At 36.0% G+C, this 16,937-nt stretch overlaps 1 protein-coding gene across 16 annotated transcripts in view; it reads left to right on the top strand.

The window, feature by feature from the left end:
* The window catches only part of KTN1 (kinectin 1), an 89,092-nt gene extending 74,591 nt beyond the window's left edge, over window positions 1-14,501 (top strand). For 9 of the 16 annotated variants that reach the window (XM_081049882.1, XM_081049873.1, XM_081049871.1 and 6 more), the window contains 9 exons: window positions 874-963; window positions 1,091-1,183; window positions 2,565-2,636; window positions 2,877-2,960; window positions 3,123-3,206; window positions 5,757-5,840; window positions 7,715-7,807; window positions 8,663-8,783; window positions 14,024-14,501. In XM_081049882.1, the coding sequence (XP_080906008.1) occupies window positions 874-963; window positions 1,091-1,183; window positions 2,565-2,636; window positions 2,877-2,960; window positions 3,123-3,206; window positions 5,757-5,840; window positions 7,715-7,807; window positions 8,663-8,783; window positions 14,024-14,028 (726 nt within the window). In that variant the 3' untranslated portion in view covers window positions 14,029-14,501. The remainder of the gene's footprint in view (window positions 1-873; window positions 964-1,090; window positions 1,184-2,564; window positions 2,637-2,876; window positions 2,961-3,122; window positions 3,207-5,756; window positions 5,841-7,714; window positions 7,808-8,662; window positions 8,784-14,023) is intronic. The other 7 variants (XM_081049877.1, XM_081049884.1, XM_081049874.1 and 4 more) reach the window with 1 other exon arrangement.
* The last annotated feature ends 2,436 nt before the right edge of the window (window positions 14,502-16,937 follow it).

The raw sequence follows: 16,937 nt of genomic DNA on the forward strand, positions 1-16,937 counted from the left end.
TAAATCAGAATTTGTCTTTATGAGCTTGGGAAAAAAGATAAAAGATACATTTTGAGTAGACTAATGATTTTTTGAGAGTACAAGAAGGTGATTTCATTTTGTGTAAATTTTGGTGGAAATGTTGTAAGTCTTCCTTGCATTTGATTTGTATGCAAAGTTAATGTTTGCCATTCCTTTAACTCTGTATATTAATCATTTCTAAAACTGAATATTTAACTATCTTTTACTCCTTTTTGCCTGGATTTAAAAAGTAAAGATCAATTGAGGTAGGTGGGGAGAAACTAACTGGTTTGCTAAAGTATCCCCAAATATATCATTAAGAGTGTTTAGAACCTAGATGTGTTATTATTCTTGACTACTGAAATTTGGGAGATTAAAATCCCCTCTCCCTGGGTGGCCGCTTAGCTGAGGGTGGCCAATTAGTGCAGTTGCTTAGAGCAAGATTGCTGGATACCCGCATGGGCCACAATGAGCTGCGCTCTCCTTTAAAAAAAAAAAAAAAAGCAAGAAAAGAAAGAATTATTTAATAAAATCCCCTTTCCCATGGTGTAGCATAGGCATTACACCCTTACTTCATATGTGAGTCTGCTTTGATTTTACCATCCTGCTAAAGAGTAACAATCCTATTTATTATAAAATTGTCTAATATATTTTGTAGTAAGCAGACTTAGAGAATTTTATTAGCAAATAGCAAATGACTAACAATGTCACTGAGCTTCATTACTCTTTAAGAAGGTTGAAATGTAGTGTTTTATTATAAAATAGTTAGAAACCATTTGTTATAATATACCAGTAAGTAAGTACTGAAACAAATTTGAGGCACAGAACTCTCTGATAAAACTAGAGAATTTTTCTTTATTTCATTTTTTGCAGGTTCTAGAGCACAAGTTGAAGGAAGCTGATGAAATGCACACATTGTTACAGCTAGAATGTGAAAAATATAAATCCGTCCTTGCAGAAACAGTAGGAAATGATTTTTAATCTATGTTTGGTTTCATTTTTAAATCATTAACTTATTCCTTAGTGGCTTAAATAGTTTGCTATGACAATAGAACATGAATTTTTCATTACAAATGTACTTCTTCCATAGGAAGGAATTTTACAGAAGCTACAGAGAAGTGTGGAGCAAGAAGAAAATAAATGGAAAGTTAAGGTCGATGAATCACAAAAGATTATTAAACAGGTATTTTGAAAAGAAGAGCTTAGAGCAGTGTGACTGTGGGCCCTGGACCTGCAAGCATCAGCATCACCTGGGCATTTGTTAGAAATGCATATTCTTGGGCCTCACCCAAGACTTACTGAACCTAAAACTCTGGACGGCCAGCAATCTGTGTTTAAAGAACCCCCAAGTGATTCTGATTCCCACTCGAATTGAAAATCACGGACTTAGAGTATGACTAAAGGGGTAATGATAAAAAATGTAAAGTGCTCTGAAAGTTGCAGAGCTACTGTGTGATAACATGAGGTAAAGAATTTGGGGGTTCAAAATGAATTTTAAAAAATTGTATTGTGATCCATGATACAATAGTCAAGAAAAGGTTCATAAGTCCTTCTACTCTTCCTGAAACCAGAATGTTATTGTGCAATCTTATTTTTTTTTCCCATTTACTTGGATGTGGTAAAAAGCGTCCCTCATAAGGGAGCAAAAGCGTCTGTTGCTCCCTTATGAGGTATGATCAAAAGATACAGTGAATGTTTAAGCTAAAAAAAATTATTACGGTGAAAGACACGTTGCCATGAATCCCCTTCAAAATACTCCCCCTCGCTTCGAACACACTTACCCCATCGTACTTGCCACTTTCTGAAGCAGTTCTAGAAGTCCTCTTTCATGAGTGTCTTTACTTCATTCTCCATCATCATGACAGTGCTGTGTCACACATTGCTTCTGGTATACAGCAGTTTCTGTCAAATAAAAACATTACGGTGTGTCCTCGTGCACCTTATTCACAGGCTCTGGCACCGTGCGATTCTGGCTCGTCCCCAAAGTCAAAATGACCATGAAAGGAAAACGTTTTGAGTTGATTCAGGACATCGAGGCAGAAAAGATAGCGCAACTAACGACACGAAGGAGGACTTCCAGAACTGCTTCAGAAAGTGGCCAGAACGATGGGATAAGTGTGTTCGAAGCTAGGGGGAGTATTTTGAGGGTGATTAACGGCAATGTGTCTTTTACTGTAATAATTTTTTTTTAATTTAAACATTCACTGTAGTTTTTTAATCACATCTCATATTTTCCTGTGCCACCTGTGCAGAATTTAGGGTTGCTGATGGTGTTATATGTTGATGCATTTGGAGATTAAATATAGCCAGTTATCAGTTTTTTTCAAAAATTCAGCTCTTTCAGCTGGGCCTAGTATAATACCATGCAAATGGCATAGGTTTTGACCTCAAAAATCAAGTTAAATATGATGCTCTCATTTTTAAGGTCTTTTAAAATTTAGTATGGCTTTAAATGAGATGCATTTCAGAAACTTCTGAAATGTCTAATTGGTTAACATTCTAGAAAATAGAAGCCTCTATATCCTTGGTGGTTTACTTGGTTATATAATTGTTTCACATTTCAGATGCAGTTGTCATTCACATCTTCGGAACAAGAGCTAGATCGATTAAGAAGAGAAAATAAAGATATTGAAAATGTATGTTTTTCACTGTTTGACTTAAAAACTATGGCCTCATTTTTAAGGCCTCATTTTGTCTTAAGTTCTTTGTTTTAAGATTTCTTTAATCTGCTGGTGCAGTTGTTATACATTTAAGAATATCTTGGGTAGTGTTTGAAATGATACAGTTTTGTATTCAGAAGTGTCAACTCCATTGTGAGGAAGCACGCAAAGAAATCTTAAATGTGTTTAACTTTTCCTTCTTTGTTGCGTTGCTAGTTGAGACGCGAACGAGAACATTTGGAAATGGAACTAGAGAAGGCAGAAATTGAACGATCTACCTATGTCACGGAAGTCAGAGAGGTACTTACAGTAGAATTTTTTAATCCTTTTCAATTTAAATTACATTTATAACAGAGTGATACAATATTTCAATATAAGTTGTTTGTGGCCGAGCTTCCAAGTAGCATACATAACATGGGCTATCACAAGGAGATCAATCTTAAACTCTAAACTTCATTGCAGCTGAAAGATCTGTTGACTGAATTGCAGAAAAAACTTGATGATTCATATTCTGAAGCAGTAAGACAGAATGAAGAGCTAAATTTGGTAAGAAGCTTGTTCTCCACTAGGTATCAAGTAGGCTCTGGAAACACTTATGTTGATGTGGAGACACCATCCAAACTTTACCTCCTTGCTAACATCTTTAGCTTGGCATTTTTTAAGTTTATGATAATCTTCATATTCTGGTGACTCTTAAGATGATCTTTCTTTTCTTGACTCCTAAGATGATTCTTCTTTTCTTAGCTCCTAACAGTGGCATGTTTGGCTTGCAACTCTTTTTCAAAAAATCTTTCTGTTTTATAAAACCTAATTTCTTGAACAACATTATTTTCAGTGAATAAATGGAACAAACAGGTAAAGATTGGCTGAGTTATGGAAATTCTCAGAGTTACCATAGTTAACTGGACCTTTTATTTTTTTAACCTGGAAGGAGATTATTAAAGGTTGAAGATGCGTACTCCATTCAAGGGCAATAATCCAATCCAGCCTCTTATTTTAACTGGTCTTTCTATAGATAATAGATAACTAAAAGCTTGTGAAATTTTTTATCGGTCAACATATCATTTAGAGTGTAGTAATCATACAACTGTAGACTTAAAGTTAGCTAAATGTCTTATAAAGAAATAGAGTACCCTGTATTCCATTCTTATGTTTTCTGGAAATTTATACTGACTGTGACAGGCTTAATTGTTAGATAAATATGACTATTTTGTAGTATATTTAGAAAACAATCATGTCTTTCTGTAACTTAAAAATTGTTATAGCATATGATTAAATTTTTTTAAAGTATGTGAATAAACTCTAGGAAGATTATAGTAAGTTTTCTCTTTACCTCAAATTAACTTTGCCCAGTTTGGAATTTTCTTGTTAGTACTACTGTTACCCTGTTTCCCCGAAAATAAGACCTAGCCAGACAATCAGCTTTAACACGTCTTTTGGAGCAAAAATTACTATAAGACAAGACCCGGGTCTTATAGTAAAATAAGACTGGATCTTACAGTAATTTTTGCTCCAAAAGACGCATTAGAGCTGATTGTCTGGCTAGGTCTTATTTTCAGGGAAACATGGTATGTACCAAAGAAAACTTATTAACTCATTCATTTGTGGTTGGTCTTCTGTGTTATGCAATGATTTATGGGAACCACTTTTCAGATTAGAGCTCTGTGAAATGTAGACCTAGAGCCTCCCACACCCCTGTTTGTTTTTTAAATAAAATTTTTGTTTTATTCACTTTCGTTTTGCCTTAATTGAATCATTCCCTCTACAATGTAAGACTAGTTTTATACATATGTTTGCTGCACATTATGCAGATCAGGACTGTGCTGTGCCACCAGTATAAACTTTATAATGTGTTTTACAAAAAATAATTTCTAACTACAGTTATTGGGAAATACTACTTTTAACTTTGGTGCTTGGTGGCTAACTCAGTAGCATCAAACCCACAGGATTCTGGTTGAGTCTTCATTCAGCCTGATGTTCTCTTTGTATTTTTTGTTCCTCGACTTCTGTCAAAAGGCCATTTTGAGTGGACTTCTTCTTGTTTGTTTCTTTGTGTTTTTTTGCCTTGAGTTTGTAATCTTTATTTTAGGTTTTCTGTTACTTTGTTTGCTTGGGAAAACTTTTGCCACATTTTAAGATAAAATAGTTTTGTTTGCCTACACATACATTGTATGTTCATAGGCCAGAGAATAACTTCTGTGTTGTATCGAATTAGAGATAAGTAAAGGAGCAAAAACGGAAGCATTTGGGTATTTAAATAGAGTTCTAAAAATAAAATTTCCAAATGGAATGTCCTCCACTAATTCTCCCTCCAGTTCAAAATGTCAGCATCTTTTCTTTCCTCTTTTTGGGTCTCTAGAACTGTTTGGAATGTCATGCCTATGGGTGGGAGGCATGACAATTAACTTGATGAGTTTAATAAGAAAGTTGTTTTTTTCCCAGTGTAGTTCATTTCCCTTATTCATGTTTAATTGGAACAATTATCAGGAGACGAGACATATATTGGCACTAGAGTTTTGTAGAGCTTTATTATTGTTTTGACAGGTTATTGAGAAGTATATCTTAAGACATTACTTATAGGTATAATTAGGCCAGTGTAAGCTTGCACTGATTTTTTCAGTGATATGTTAAATGATAATCAACCTTTAAATTTTTAAAGTTTGTTTTACTAGATTTGTAACCTTCTGTTCAATGTCTTGAAGTATTAAACAGTTGACTCTTAACCGTATAGGTCAAGAAAGCATGTAAAAACTAATTAGTAAAATTTCTGACTATTTGCCTTTAGATATGAATATACTACTTTATGAATAGTAAAAGGCACTTTACTGGAATTTGATGGTTTTGTTTTTACATTCCTAGCTTTCTACTCTAAACTCTAGTTCTGTTTTATAGCTTTTCTGATGTTTAGCTTTACAGATGGGAACCTCCACTGCTTAGCTTTTCTATACTTCTGGTGCAGCATATTGGCTAATCCACTGTGCATAATAACTGTTAGAGATCCCATTCTTTCTCATTCATTCTTTACTCCTAGGGATCTCTGCATAATCAAAGAAGGATGCAAATTAAATTAATTGTAATGTTCCTTTATTTTCACAGTTAAAAACACAGTTAAACGAAACAGTCAAAAAACTTAGAACTGAACAAAGTGAAAGACAGAAGGTAGCTGGTGACTTGCATAAGGTAAGACACTGCTTGTCCAGAAGGTGCCATATCATTGTGCCGTGTTGTGCCTTGAATCTTAAGCAAACAGAGTGCTAATTCTGGATTTATTCCTTTGCATCATTATATTAATTTGTTTATAAATTTAAGCTGTTAAACAGTTTTTAGAACAATTTTTTTTGGGTTCTTTTTCCATTCTTAATTTACTTCATCATTTCATAACATTTGTATAATTAATTTTTTTATAAAGTATAGATTAAACTTTAAATTTGATTGAAGTTATTCTTTTTAAAAATTTGGTTAACATTCCTATTTTTTTATTGAGATTTGCTTATTTAATCAATCGTTTGTCCTTATGAACCTAAAAGATATGTATAGATAGACAGACTTCTGATGTTTCAGAAGTATGTTCTTTTCATTTATTTATAGGAATACATTTTTCCTAATCTCATATAATAGGCGATTTTTAAGATTGCATTTTTTATTCTTTACGTTAGGTTGAAAAATATTTGTTAATCTGAAATATATTTGATAGTGTAATTTGTATGCTTATATTAAAGCTGCTTTAGAGCTATGATTGTGTTTATGGGAGATACAGTCATTAGCAAAACAAATACGTTACTTTTTCAAAAGTTCGAAGAAATATTTTTGTTGATTCTGTATGATTATAGCTTACAATTGTTATGCAAAAGTCTAGGAATCCAGAATTGCTTCGCATTATTTTGGTGTTAGTATTACCAGTAAATAAAATGGAAACTTAAGTTTGTTTTAGAGCTCAAACTTAGGTACATGATACATTGTCAAGATTGAACAATCTGATTTTCTTGATAAGTGATTTTAATTTTTGACCTCTTGATCAAAATATAAAACATGCAGTTTTAGCCTAGCAGTTTAGTTTCTCAGAAGGTACTTTAAGGATACTAAACAGGTGCTTAAAGGTAATGGATATGCCATGTGTTGAAAGTAAACTGACATCTTAAGACACTTAACTATAGAGAGGGGAGGACTATGGGTGGAGCTGGACCCCTTGCTGGCTCTCTAGTCTTGATTTCCTGTTGAACTCTGTGGTAACCTCTGGAGGGGGGGCGGTGTGGAAATAAAGGGAAGAAGCCATGTTGGGTCTGCATTCACCCACCCACCCCTTTTTTTTTCCTGCTTGCCAGAGGACTGCCCTCCAGGCAGGAGTGTGTTTGCACCCCTTGGTGGTTCCATTTCTTTTTCTTTTCTCGAATAAACTGTTTTCTTTTGGTGGATTATCTGGAGAATTATTTTGGCCATGTGACACGTTATGATGGCTAAAATCACCAATAGTAGGTTACAGTGAACCGTCCCATATCTATAATAGAAATATTGTGCAACATTTGATTGGAAATGCATGTAATATTTATTGACATAAAAAAAGTTAACAAGCAAGTATAAAACAGCATGTATGTTAAAAGACCATTTATATAAAAATTTCTGCCAAGTTACTGTTCGCCCATATATGTACAGAACAGGGATCTAATAGATGCAAACTATTTTAGGATTTTGTGGCCCATATGTGCTTTGTCTCACATACTCTTCTTTGTGTTCAACATAAGTCTTTAAATATGTAAAAACTGTACAAAAACAGGCTGTGGCTAGATTTGACTGATCCCTGATCTAGACTAACATTAACCTAAATATCAACTGTGTATTGTTTGAACTTGCTTAAATAGTGTGCCATGTGTTTTTGTAATCTGGGGGGGAGAAGCAATTTTCATTTTGGAGCAAAAAATGGAATAGGTTGGCTTTACATTGTATTGTTAGAAGACCTTTAATCTTGTACAAAATATGTAAGAAAATCACTCATTTTTTTCTTGTGTATATTTGATTATCAGTTGTATTTGGATGCTACCTTATTGCTTTTCTTACAGGCTCAACAGTCACTGGATCTTATCCAGTCAAAAATAGTAAAAGCTGCTGGAGATACTACTGTTATTGAGAATAGTGATGTTTCCTCAGAAACGGTATGTATTTAACCTCAAATTTCTGAGCTCATTACCTTATGAATTATGTGAAGAATAAAATATATACAAGATCCATCTCTGACTTAAAAATGCCTTTGTGTTGTTTCTATCAGTTGTGTTGCATTCTTAATTGAAAGTCATCTTTTCCTTGAGATACTCTTTCTCTTATTTAACAACACTTGAAGAAGTGTTGTTATTAAAGTTTGTTTTCACTTTAGCTTAGTGAGATATTATGTTTAATGTTTGTGTTGGGAAGTATTGTAGTATACTGCTCAAGAGTATAGACTCTGTTAGATGGCTTCTGTTAGAATTCCTTGCCCTGCTACTTAGTAGCTGTGTGACTTGAGGCAAATTCCTTAGGTTCTTTGTGCTTTAGTTGCCCCTTTTGTAAATGGCAATGATAACAACAGTACCTATCTTGTAGAATTGTTGAAAGGAATGAGTTATTATATATACCACTTAGAATAATTGGTAACACAACAGTACTTAGTACTTGGTAAGAGCTCAGTATATGTTTACTCTTATTTTTACTGTTATGAATGTGTTCTCCTTTGATGTCTTGCAATTTTTTTTTCTGAAAGGAATGGATTTGTATCTGATATTCATAGATTCTAGATTTTTTCCCTTTGTGGCCCAGTGACAAAAATTATGACATTGCTTTCTCTGGTGCAAACTAATTTGCACCACTAGGTAGCAAACACTATTTCTCTATGTGGTTTTTATTCCTGATTTTCATGTCATTTTCCAGATTTTTCATGTTTATATTTAAAACAACAATAAATTACTTTTAGTTTTTGGTTGCAAATGCCCTTTCCTTGTGTTTGGAATTTTTCATTACTTCTATCTTCTTTTTAGGGGTCTACTGAGAAGGAGACAATGTCTGTAAGTCTAAATCAGACTGTAACACAGTTACAGCAGTTGCTTCAGGCAGTAAACGAAGAGCTCACAAAGGAGAAAGAACACTACCAGGTATTAGGTAAGAATAACTGAAATATTGCAGTCTATCTGTGGGTAATTGATGTAGTGTATGCACGAGAGGTGTGTGCAGTGTGTTTACCATCAGTATAGGACCTGTCATTGCACTAGTGGAAATATTCAGTCTTATCACTTTCAGAACTTCAGATGACAGCTTTCGCTTTCTTGGAGTTTTATTTCCATCTTGTATATATTTTGGACTTGTACCTTGGAGGGGGAAAAATAAACAAAAATCCCTATATCTTTGCCTCGTTTGCCCTTTATGTAAAACAGATGCTCTTCTGACTTGTTTACCTAGGTTTTGTTCATTGCCATGTCTGCAGCTGCTTCTTTAGTTTATCCTGATCTTAGTTCTGGTAAAGTATCTCTGTGAGGGTTGTTTATTGTGGGGTTTTTTTTGGACTTTGTATACTAAAGTGATTGTAATGTTTTTACCAAGTTAAGATGCTTAACTGAAAATCAAATCATCACAATTTCTTTTAATTGGAAGCTGGTTGTGTTTGCTTATAGGTAATCAAATCCATTTATTTAACTTCTGAAGTAAGTCTTAATTGAAGATAAATACACCCATAATTAACCAACCCATGTTATGAAATTTTATTGCCCATATTACTTGGGAAAGTTCAGATTTGTTGGCATTTAAAAATGACTTGTGGAGATGTAACGTACAGACAGAGAGAATAGAGTCAGTAATATCTCTATAATTGTTCAGTGACAGTTGCTAGATTTATTGTAATCGCTTTATAAGGTATATAAATTTTGAATCATTGTGTTTTACACTTGAAACTACCATAATATTGTATGTCAATTATAATTAAAAATTATAAAGAATGTTAAAAATATTTCAAAAATGACTTGTATTTCAGCTGGTGAATATAGATTGATTGGTTGATTGATTCCTGGGTTTTACCTGTTTTAAGAATGACTTCAATCATACTGCCTTGGGTAATTAGGATATTCCAGTTTGCACTGAATGCTTCAGATAGTCTTTTTTTGAAGCTCTTTATTCTAAAATAATCATGGTACCCTAGAGATCAGTAGAATGGCCTGTGCAACACATAGGGGAACTCATCACTGAATTGTTCCTTTCAGAACCCAAACTTAAGACTCATAAGGCTGTAGAGAGGCCTCAGGATAGGTTATATGTCCTAGAAAAGTTGGGATGGACCACCATTTTGATTACAGAGGCAATCTGTCTCACTTTTATAGACTAATTGTCTTCTGGCCTGCCATAGCATACGTTGTCCTTTAAAATGCTGGTTCACATCAGTTACTTTTAAGAATTTTCACATAAACCCAGCTCATTTTCTTAACCTGTCAGCAAAATAATTATACCTTAGTCTTCTAGCCTTAGTAAGCTGACCTTTCAGTTGCCTAGAGTTACACTTCTGCCACTTTATTCCCCTTCCCCCAAATTGGGAAATAACTGTGCCTCCTACTTCACATTGAAACACCTTTTCTCATGGCTTCAGCTCTACTCTCTTCTCTACACATGCTCCTTCTGTTACGTCTTGAAAACATGCTCAAATGTCTTATTTTAACCATGCACTTCCTTTAGGTTACCACCCTATATTTTTTACTTTACTGTTCAACAAAGATTCTTGAAATAAACTATTCTCACAGTGTCTACTTCTTTACTTGCTATTAACTTCATCATTATTCTAAAATGGCTTCTCTTCCTGCCGTTCCAATGAAACCGTTTTTTGCTGAGGTCATTAGTGATTTCCTAATTGCAAGAGCTAATAAATGTTGTCCTTTTGCAAATAAATACTGAAAATAGTTAGGAAATATGCTAAATATGTTGAAGTCTGTCTGTAGGCCTTTATGTTAAAAGGGAAGGGCTTCATTTCTGAGAGCTTAAAAAATTATGAGGTCTCCTATTACCTCTTGTCATTAGGTTTCGTCTGTAGTGTCTCTCCAGCATCTCAAAGGTGTTCTTTAGTATTTTTCTTGCCAAACACATGGGATGCTCATAATAAGTCTTGTGAACCATCCTAGGCTTGCCTGTTTCCAGATTTGTCTTAATCTTATTAAATTTGACATTTACATTGATCATTGGTAATAATACTTTTATTTTTCAGGGGTTTTTTTTCTACTTGATTTATAAAATTATGGTAATTGGCTAAAATAAATATATATACTCTGGCAATACAGCTGAAACCGAATATTGTTTGGCAGGCAGCTCTCTGAGTGATAACTCAGCATTCTTTTGTCAGCTGACGACCATGAGTCCAAATTTGACAAGTGAAGGATGGAGTGCATGAAGGTGGTGGTGCACCAGGCACTTGAGAACTCTTCCCTTCCGTAGGTTTTACCCAGCATTGACAATGCTAACCCTTCCTTACAGATCCCTTGGTTCCCACAGCTCTTCATTAAATGTTTGTGTTCCTTTCAGGTTTTAACTTCAGCCATTATTTTTGCTCAATCAATATATTCTTCCTCTTGTGAACTCTTTTAAAACTCCTACTGGATGATTAAGTTGTAAATATAAACTTTTTAATCAGAATGTAGGGAATAGGTTAAAATCTGATATCAAGAAACTTCTTTTTAGTATACAGTGTAAGTACATATGAATTGTTTAAGGTAATGTTGTACATATTCACTAAGGGAAAAGCTATTTTTAAAGACAAAAATGAAAGGGATATGCAGTAATTTAGTTTTCTAAATCCTAATATACAGATACTCACAGTACTTAGCATTTCTGTGAACTGTAAGGGTAAGTCTATATATCTTCTATCCTTAATTTGTAAAACCTTAACCTTTCTTTTCTTATTTTAAACATTCTTTAAATCTTTTTTATTGGGGAATATTGGGGAACACTGTGTTTCTCCAGGGCCCATCAGCTCCAAGTCGTTGTCCTTCAGTCTAGTTGTGGAGGGTGCAGCTCAGCTCCAAGTCCAGTTGCCATTTTTAATCTTAGTTGCAGGGGGCACAGCCCACCATCCCATGCGGGAATTGAAGCGGCAACCTTGTTGAGAGCTCGTGCTCTAACCAACTGAGCCATGTGGCCGCCCCCAGCCTTCCTTTTCTTTTGGAAGTCTTTGTACCCATCTCCTATCCCTCTTCCCCCCCTCCCCTCAAAAGAAGGCTACCATTACCCAACTTTTTTTTTTTTAAATAATTTGTTGTAGCTTGGGACTGGCAACACCAGTATTTTATAGTATACTTTTCCCCCCAGATACCTCCTTTTCCTTACATTTCATATTTATCTGGCTTCTTAGTGTTCTAAGTATATATTTGACTGTATCAGAAAACTTCATTATCCCAGCTTTTTAGTCTTTTTGGGCTGCTGTAACAAAAATGCCATAGACTTAAACAACTTCTCACAGTTGTGCAGGCTGAGGAGTCCGAGATGAAGGCGCCAGCAGACTCTGTCTGTGTCTGATGAAACCTGCTTCCTGGTTTAAAGATAGCCATCTTCCTGCTGTGTCTTCACATGGCAGAAGGGGCAGGGGAGGTCTCTGGGGTCCCTTCTACAAGGCCTCTCATCCTACTCATGACAGTGGAGTCTTCTAGAGGCCCCGCTTCCAAATACCATTACATTGGGGGTTAGAATCTCAACATAACAAATTTTGCGGGACACAAGACATTCAGACCCTGTCAGGTTCCCTCACCTTGGCCCCATTTTGTAGAATCCTGTGGAGGGTAGACGATGATTTAAATAACTAACACTTGATGATTAATGCCTCTAAGCATGAGCAAGCTTCTAACATGTAGTCATTATCATTCAATCTTCACAACAACCCAGTGCAGTAGGTAGGTGGTATTATTATTCATTTTTGATTCCCATTTTATAATGGACTGAAAGAGGTTCTATAACCTGCCCACGGTCACACAGCTAGTACCTGGGTGGGCTGGGATTTAACAGGGTGGTCTGGGCCCAGGGACTGGGCTGTTCTTTATCAGTACTTTTCTCTAATTCAGACACTGTGCTCTGAACCCCGTGTCACTGCTTTCTGTTTTCCCCATACTGCCTAATCCTTTGTTGCCAGCCTCTTATACTTTCTTCAGTCAACTCTGACTTTTTCCTAAAGTTGGTATTCAGTTTGTCAACAGTGAATTGGAGAGGCTCTTGATGTTATACAGAAAAAGCAGGTGAAGTTTTGTATGTGTGTGCTCTTGCTACTCCCTTTGACAGTTTTTTTTTATGATGCAGCTCTCTTTTCTGAAAGAAAAAAGTTCTTTTGTAAGTGCTATTGAAGTATAAGAGTTAACGTTCCAGATAAAATTTAGCTTTTATTTCTACACTTGACTATCATATGGATCAGGTTTTTATTTTCTGTAATGTGTTTACAGAGCACTTCATAGTTTAATGTATAGTGGGCTATGTAGACTTTCTGGTCAGCTGTTAATCTTGTTTTATAATTAGATAACATGATAGCCAGTGATAACTTCGCTTTTTAACTTTCTAATTGCTTCTTTTCTCCACAGCCTTTTATTTTGAAAAATTTCACACACAAAGAAAAGTTGAAAGAATAATGTATTTACACACCCCTAACCTGCTTCATCTCTCTTTATCTGTATACATACTTTGTTGATGTGAAACCATTTGAAAGTAATTTTTGGGTATCATGACATTTTATCCCTGAGCACTTCAGCATCCCTAAAAAAGGCGTTCTCTTACAAATCCATAGTACCATTATCACATCCAAAAAATGAAGCAGTAGTTCTATAATATCATCCAGTATAAACCCATATTAAGTTTCCCCAGTTATACCCAAAATACCTTTTATATTTTCCCAAACTAGGATCCAATCAAAATTCACATGCTGTGTTTTTTAGCCATTTTATCTGACTTGGAAAGCTTCATATGACCTCAGAAAAATCTATGTCTGAAACTTAAATTATTTATTCATGGGTGGAGAATTATGAATTTCAGTCTCTCTTTTCAGAGCTACTTACTCACTGTAATAGTTCACAATTCTTTTGAGTAAAACTAATAAAAATAGATTCCCAATGTTGTTCTTGTAAATGTTTTTAATAGGATTTAAAAATCCCTATATTCTCAATTTGGTCTGAGGTTTTGGCTCACATATTTTAAAATCCACATAAAAGCTTCTTCTGAATTCTGAGGTTTTTCTCTCGTTTTAGATTATCATTAATAATAAGTTCTTTGATCCTAGTTGAAAGGGCCATGCTAAATCAAATGGAATATATACTTTTGGTGTTTGACAAATGTCTTCTGATTGCCTTTTGCTTCTTTGTTTTAAAATGAATTTCTTTCTTTCTGATCTTTTACAGAGTGAAGTAATTGGGAAACCATTCAAGGATAACAGGAGGCATTGTATTATATTTTGCCAAATTAAAGCCTTATTTATGTTTTCACCCTTTCTACTTCGTCAGAAACACTGAACAGAGTTTTGTCTTTTCTAATCCTTGTTAGACTACTGATTTAAAGAGAGAGAAAAAGCCAACTCTGTAGACACCTTCAGAGTTTAGTTTTATAATAAAAACTCTTTGAATAATTAGACCTTTACATTCCTGAAGATAAAATAAACATGTAATCTTTTATCTTATTTTGCTCAATAAAATTGTTCAGAAGATCAAAAGTGGTAAAGACAATGTAAAATTTAACATTTTAATACTGATATTGTACACTGTTTTACTTAACATTTTGGGGAGTAACTGCCTCTGACTTCAACTCAAGAAAACACTTTTGTTGCTAATGTAATCGGTTTTGTAATGGCACCGGCAAATAAAGGGATGCTTATTATTCAGACTTGTTTTAATTTCATTGAGCTTTAACAGATTTCATTAGCACTGAAGGTCAACATGACTTAGAACACAATTAGTAATTACAACTTTCGGACAAGATGAGATAGGTATTGTTGCTTGTGTAATTAACTGGAGCTCTCGGTCTTCTGTGGCTCTGTGCAGTGTAAACCTTATCCAGAAGGGCTGTGGGTTACAGAAAGGATGAGGCAAGTGTTTAAGGTGTCAGACTTACTACCCCCAGTTCAGGTTGAGGAACTCTTAATTTATTATTACCATTAAGTAATAATTAACTTTTTAGTTTCCTTCTTGTCAGGTACTGTGTTACACAGTTTACATGCATCTTTTTTGTTGTTGAATAAAGTTTTTTTTCTTTTTAAAATAATTGGATGAAAATGCTGAGCTCTTCTGATACGAAATAACCACTGACAAATATCTTATATCACTGAGTATTAAAGTACCTATTAGGCCATATAGTGGCCCCTTTGCTGTTTCAGTCATGCTTCTTCCATGGAGCCTTTCCACTTCCTGTTCTTTCTGCTTAAAACTCTCTTCTCTTGAATATATCAGTCTTGGCTTGTTCCCTCACCATCTTGAAATCTGGTTCAATGTTGCCTGTTTCATCAGGTTTTTACTGATCATCCATTATCCCGCCCCCCCCCCCCCCATCTCCCTACCTATTTTTGTCTATAACATTTATAGTCTTCAATAGATTCTAATGTATTCACTCCTAGGCCCCCACCAGAGAATAAACACTGAGGGCAGGAATCATCTCTTGCTCTTTGTTTTATCCCCACCCTGAGAAAGTGCTTACATATTTAAATGAATGAATGGATGAAATTCATTCTTACAACTTGAGGATTATCTAAAGTGTTGCCTCCCAACCTTTTCACCTCGCAGCAGATACACCACATCATATTTCTGAGGTATAGAGAGAGGGAAAAGGCTGCTCAGGACCAGGGACGCCTGCCTGGGCACCTGGGTTTCCCAGGCCTTACTTGGCTGCTTTCAGCAAAACGCTGGGGAACTGATCTGAGGCCAGCCACTGGATCAGCATCCTCTCTCGCTTGTCCCTTTGCTGTTGCCTATAAAGATACTTAGGGCTCTGCCATCTGAAAAAAAGAGAAAAAAAACAAATCCCACCTTCTATTTTACAACCGTTTCTTGCTTTTCTCTCCCTTCAGAGGTAGTTCCTCAGAAGAATGATATATAATTGTATTATTTTTCAACCTCCCTCTGTGTTGGAACTGAATTTAAAAAAGTAAAATAATTGGAAGAGACTGAGGACTCAGTCCAGTCTCATTAATTTGTGTTCCTTTCCTCAACATCCCAACCAAATACACGTTCACCTTTTTGTCTCTGAAGTGGCAGGAAGTTCACGTTCCAGTTCGGGACAGTTGTCATTGATAGTGGTTACTAAGGTATTAAAAGTTGTGTTCCTGTTCCCCTCAGTTTGTCCTTCCTTACTCCAGAATTACATAGGAAAAGCTCACCACACTCCCGTTCAGATATTCTTCAAAGATGCCATGATAGCTCCATGCTCCCTGAAGTCCATTCCTCTCTAGGGTGCACATTCCCAGTTTCTCAGTTGCCCTGAATGATAAAAGGCCACAGGTCCATCTTTCCCCAGTGTAATTTAAGGAGATTGCTGGGAGCGGAAGGGAGCATCAAAAGTGAGGGAGCCATGTGTCCTCATCTCTAGTGGCTCCCCTTGCCACTATTGCAGCTGTTGAGGCAAGAAGCCCTAAGAAAATACTCAGATTGGGGAGAACCTACAGGAAGAGAAAAATAACCATAGTAGTTGGGAGCAGACTTGATCCCCCAAAACAAGGGAGAGAGGTGGAAAGGAGGAGTGGGGCTGCCTGTGAAGCAGGCTCTACCCCTCAGCTTGGTGTGGCAACACTAGTACATTTCCTGGATGTCTGTGACATGGTGTAAAGCACCCAGGCTTGAGTGCCTTGCAGGCATTCACCCCAGCAGCAAGAGGTTATGGGGTGTGCCCCTGGGCAGTAGCTGTGTTGCCCACAGAAAGTTTGAACCAAGGCCATGTTTTCCACGTGTCTTGCATCCCAGAACGAGCTGCATATGGGCACCTGCCACTCCTGGGATCTTTCCAGATGACATGTATGGGAGAAGCAGTGACCACCAGGAAACGGCTGCAGTTGTCCCCTCAGTTGATTAAAGAGATGTTTCTCCCTTGATCCTATTCATCATCTGGGTCCCTAGAGAAGGGAAGGCCAAGAGGTTAAAGAACAGACTCCTAGTCACTGCCATTCAGGCCAGTAGTCAGGCCTGAACTGGGGGAGGTGTGAGACGGTTATTAAACTGGGCTGGGCTGGACTTGCATTAACCAAAGTTGCAGGAAGGCTATGGGATCTACTTAGGATGTGCTCACGAGAGGTGCTGCAGAGTGTGGTTGAAGATTACGGTGGGGAAAACACGA

Source organism: Rhinolophus hipposideros (assembly GCF_964194185.1).
Source record: "Rhinolophus hipposideros genome assembly, chromosome: 5".
Lineage (NCBI taxonomy): Eukaryota > Metazoa > Chordata > Mammalia > Chiroptera > Rhinolophidae > Rhinolophus > Rhinolophus hipposideros.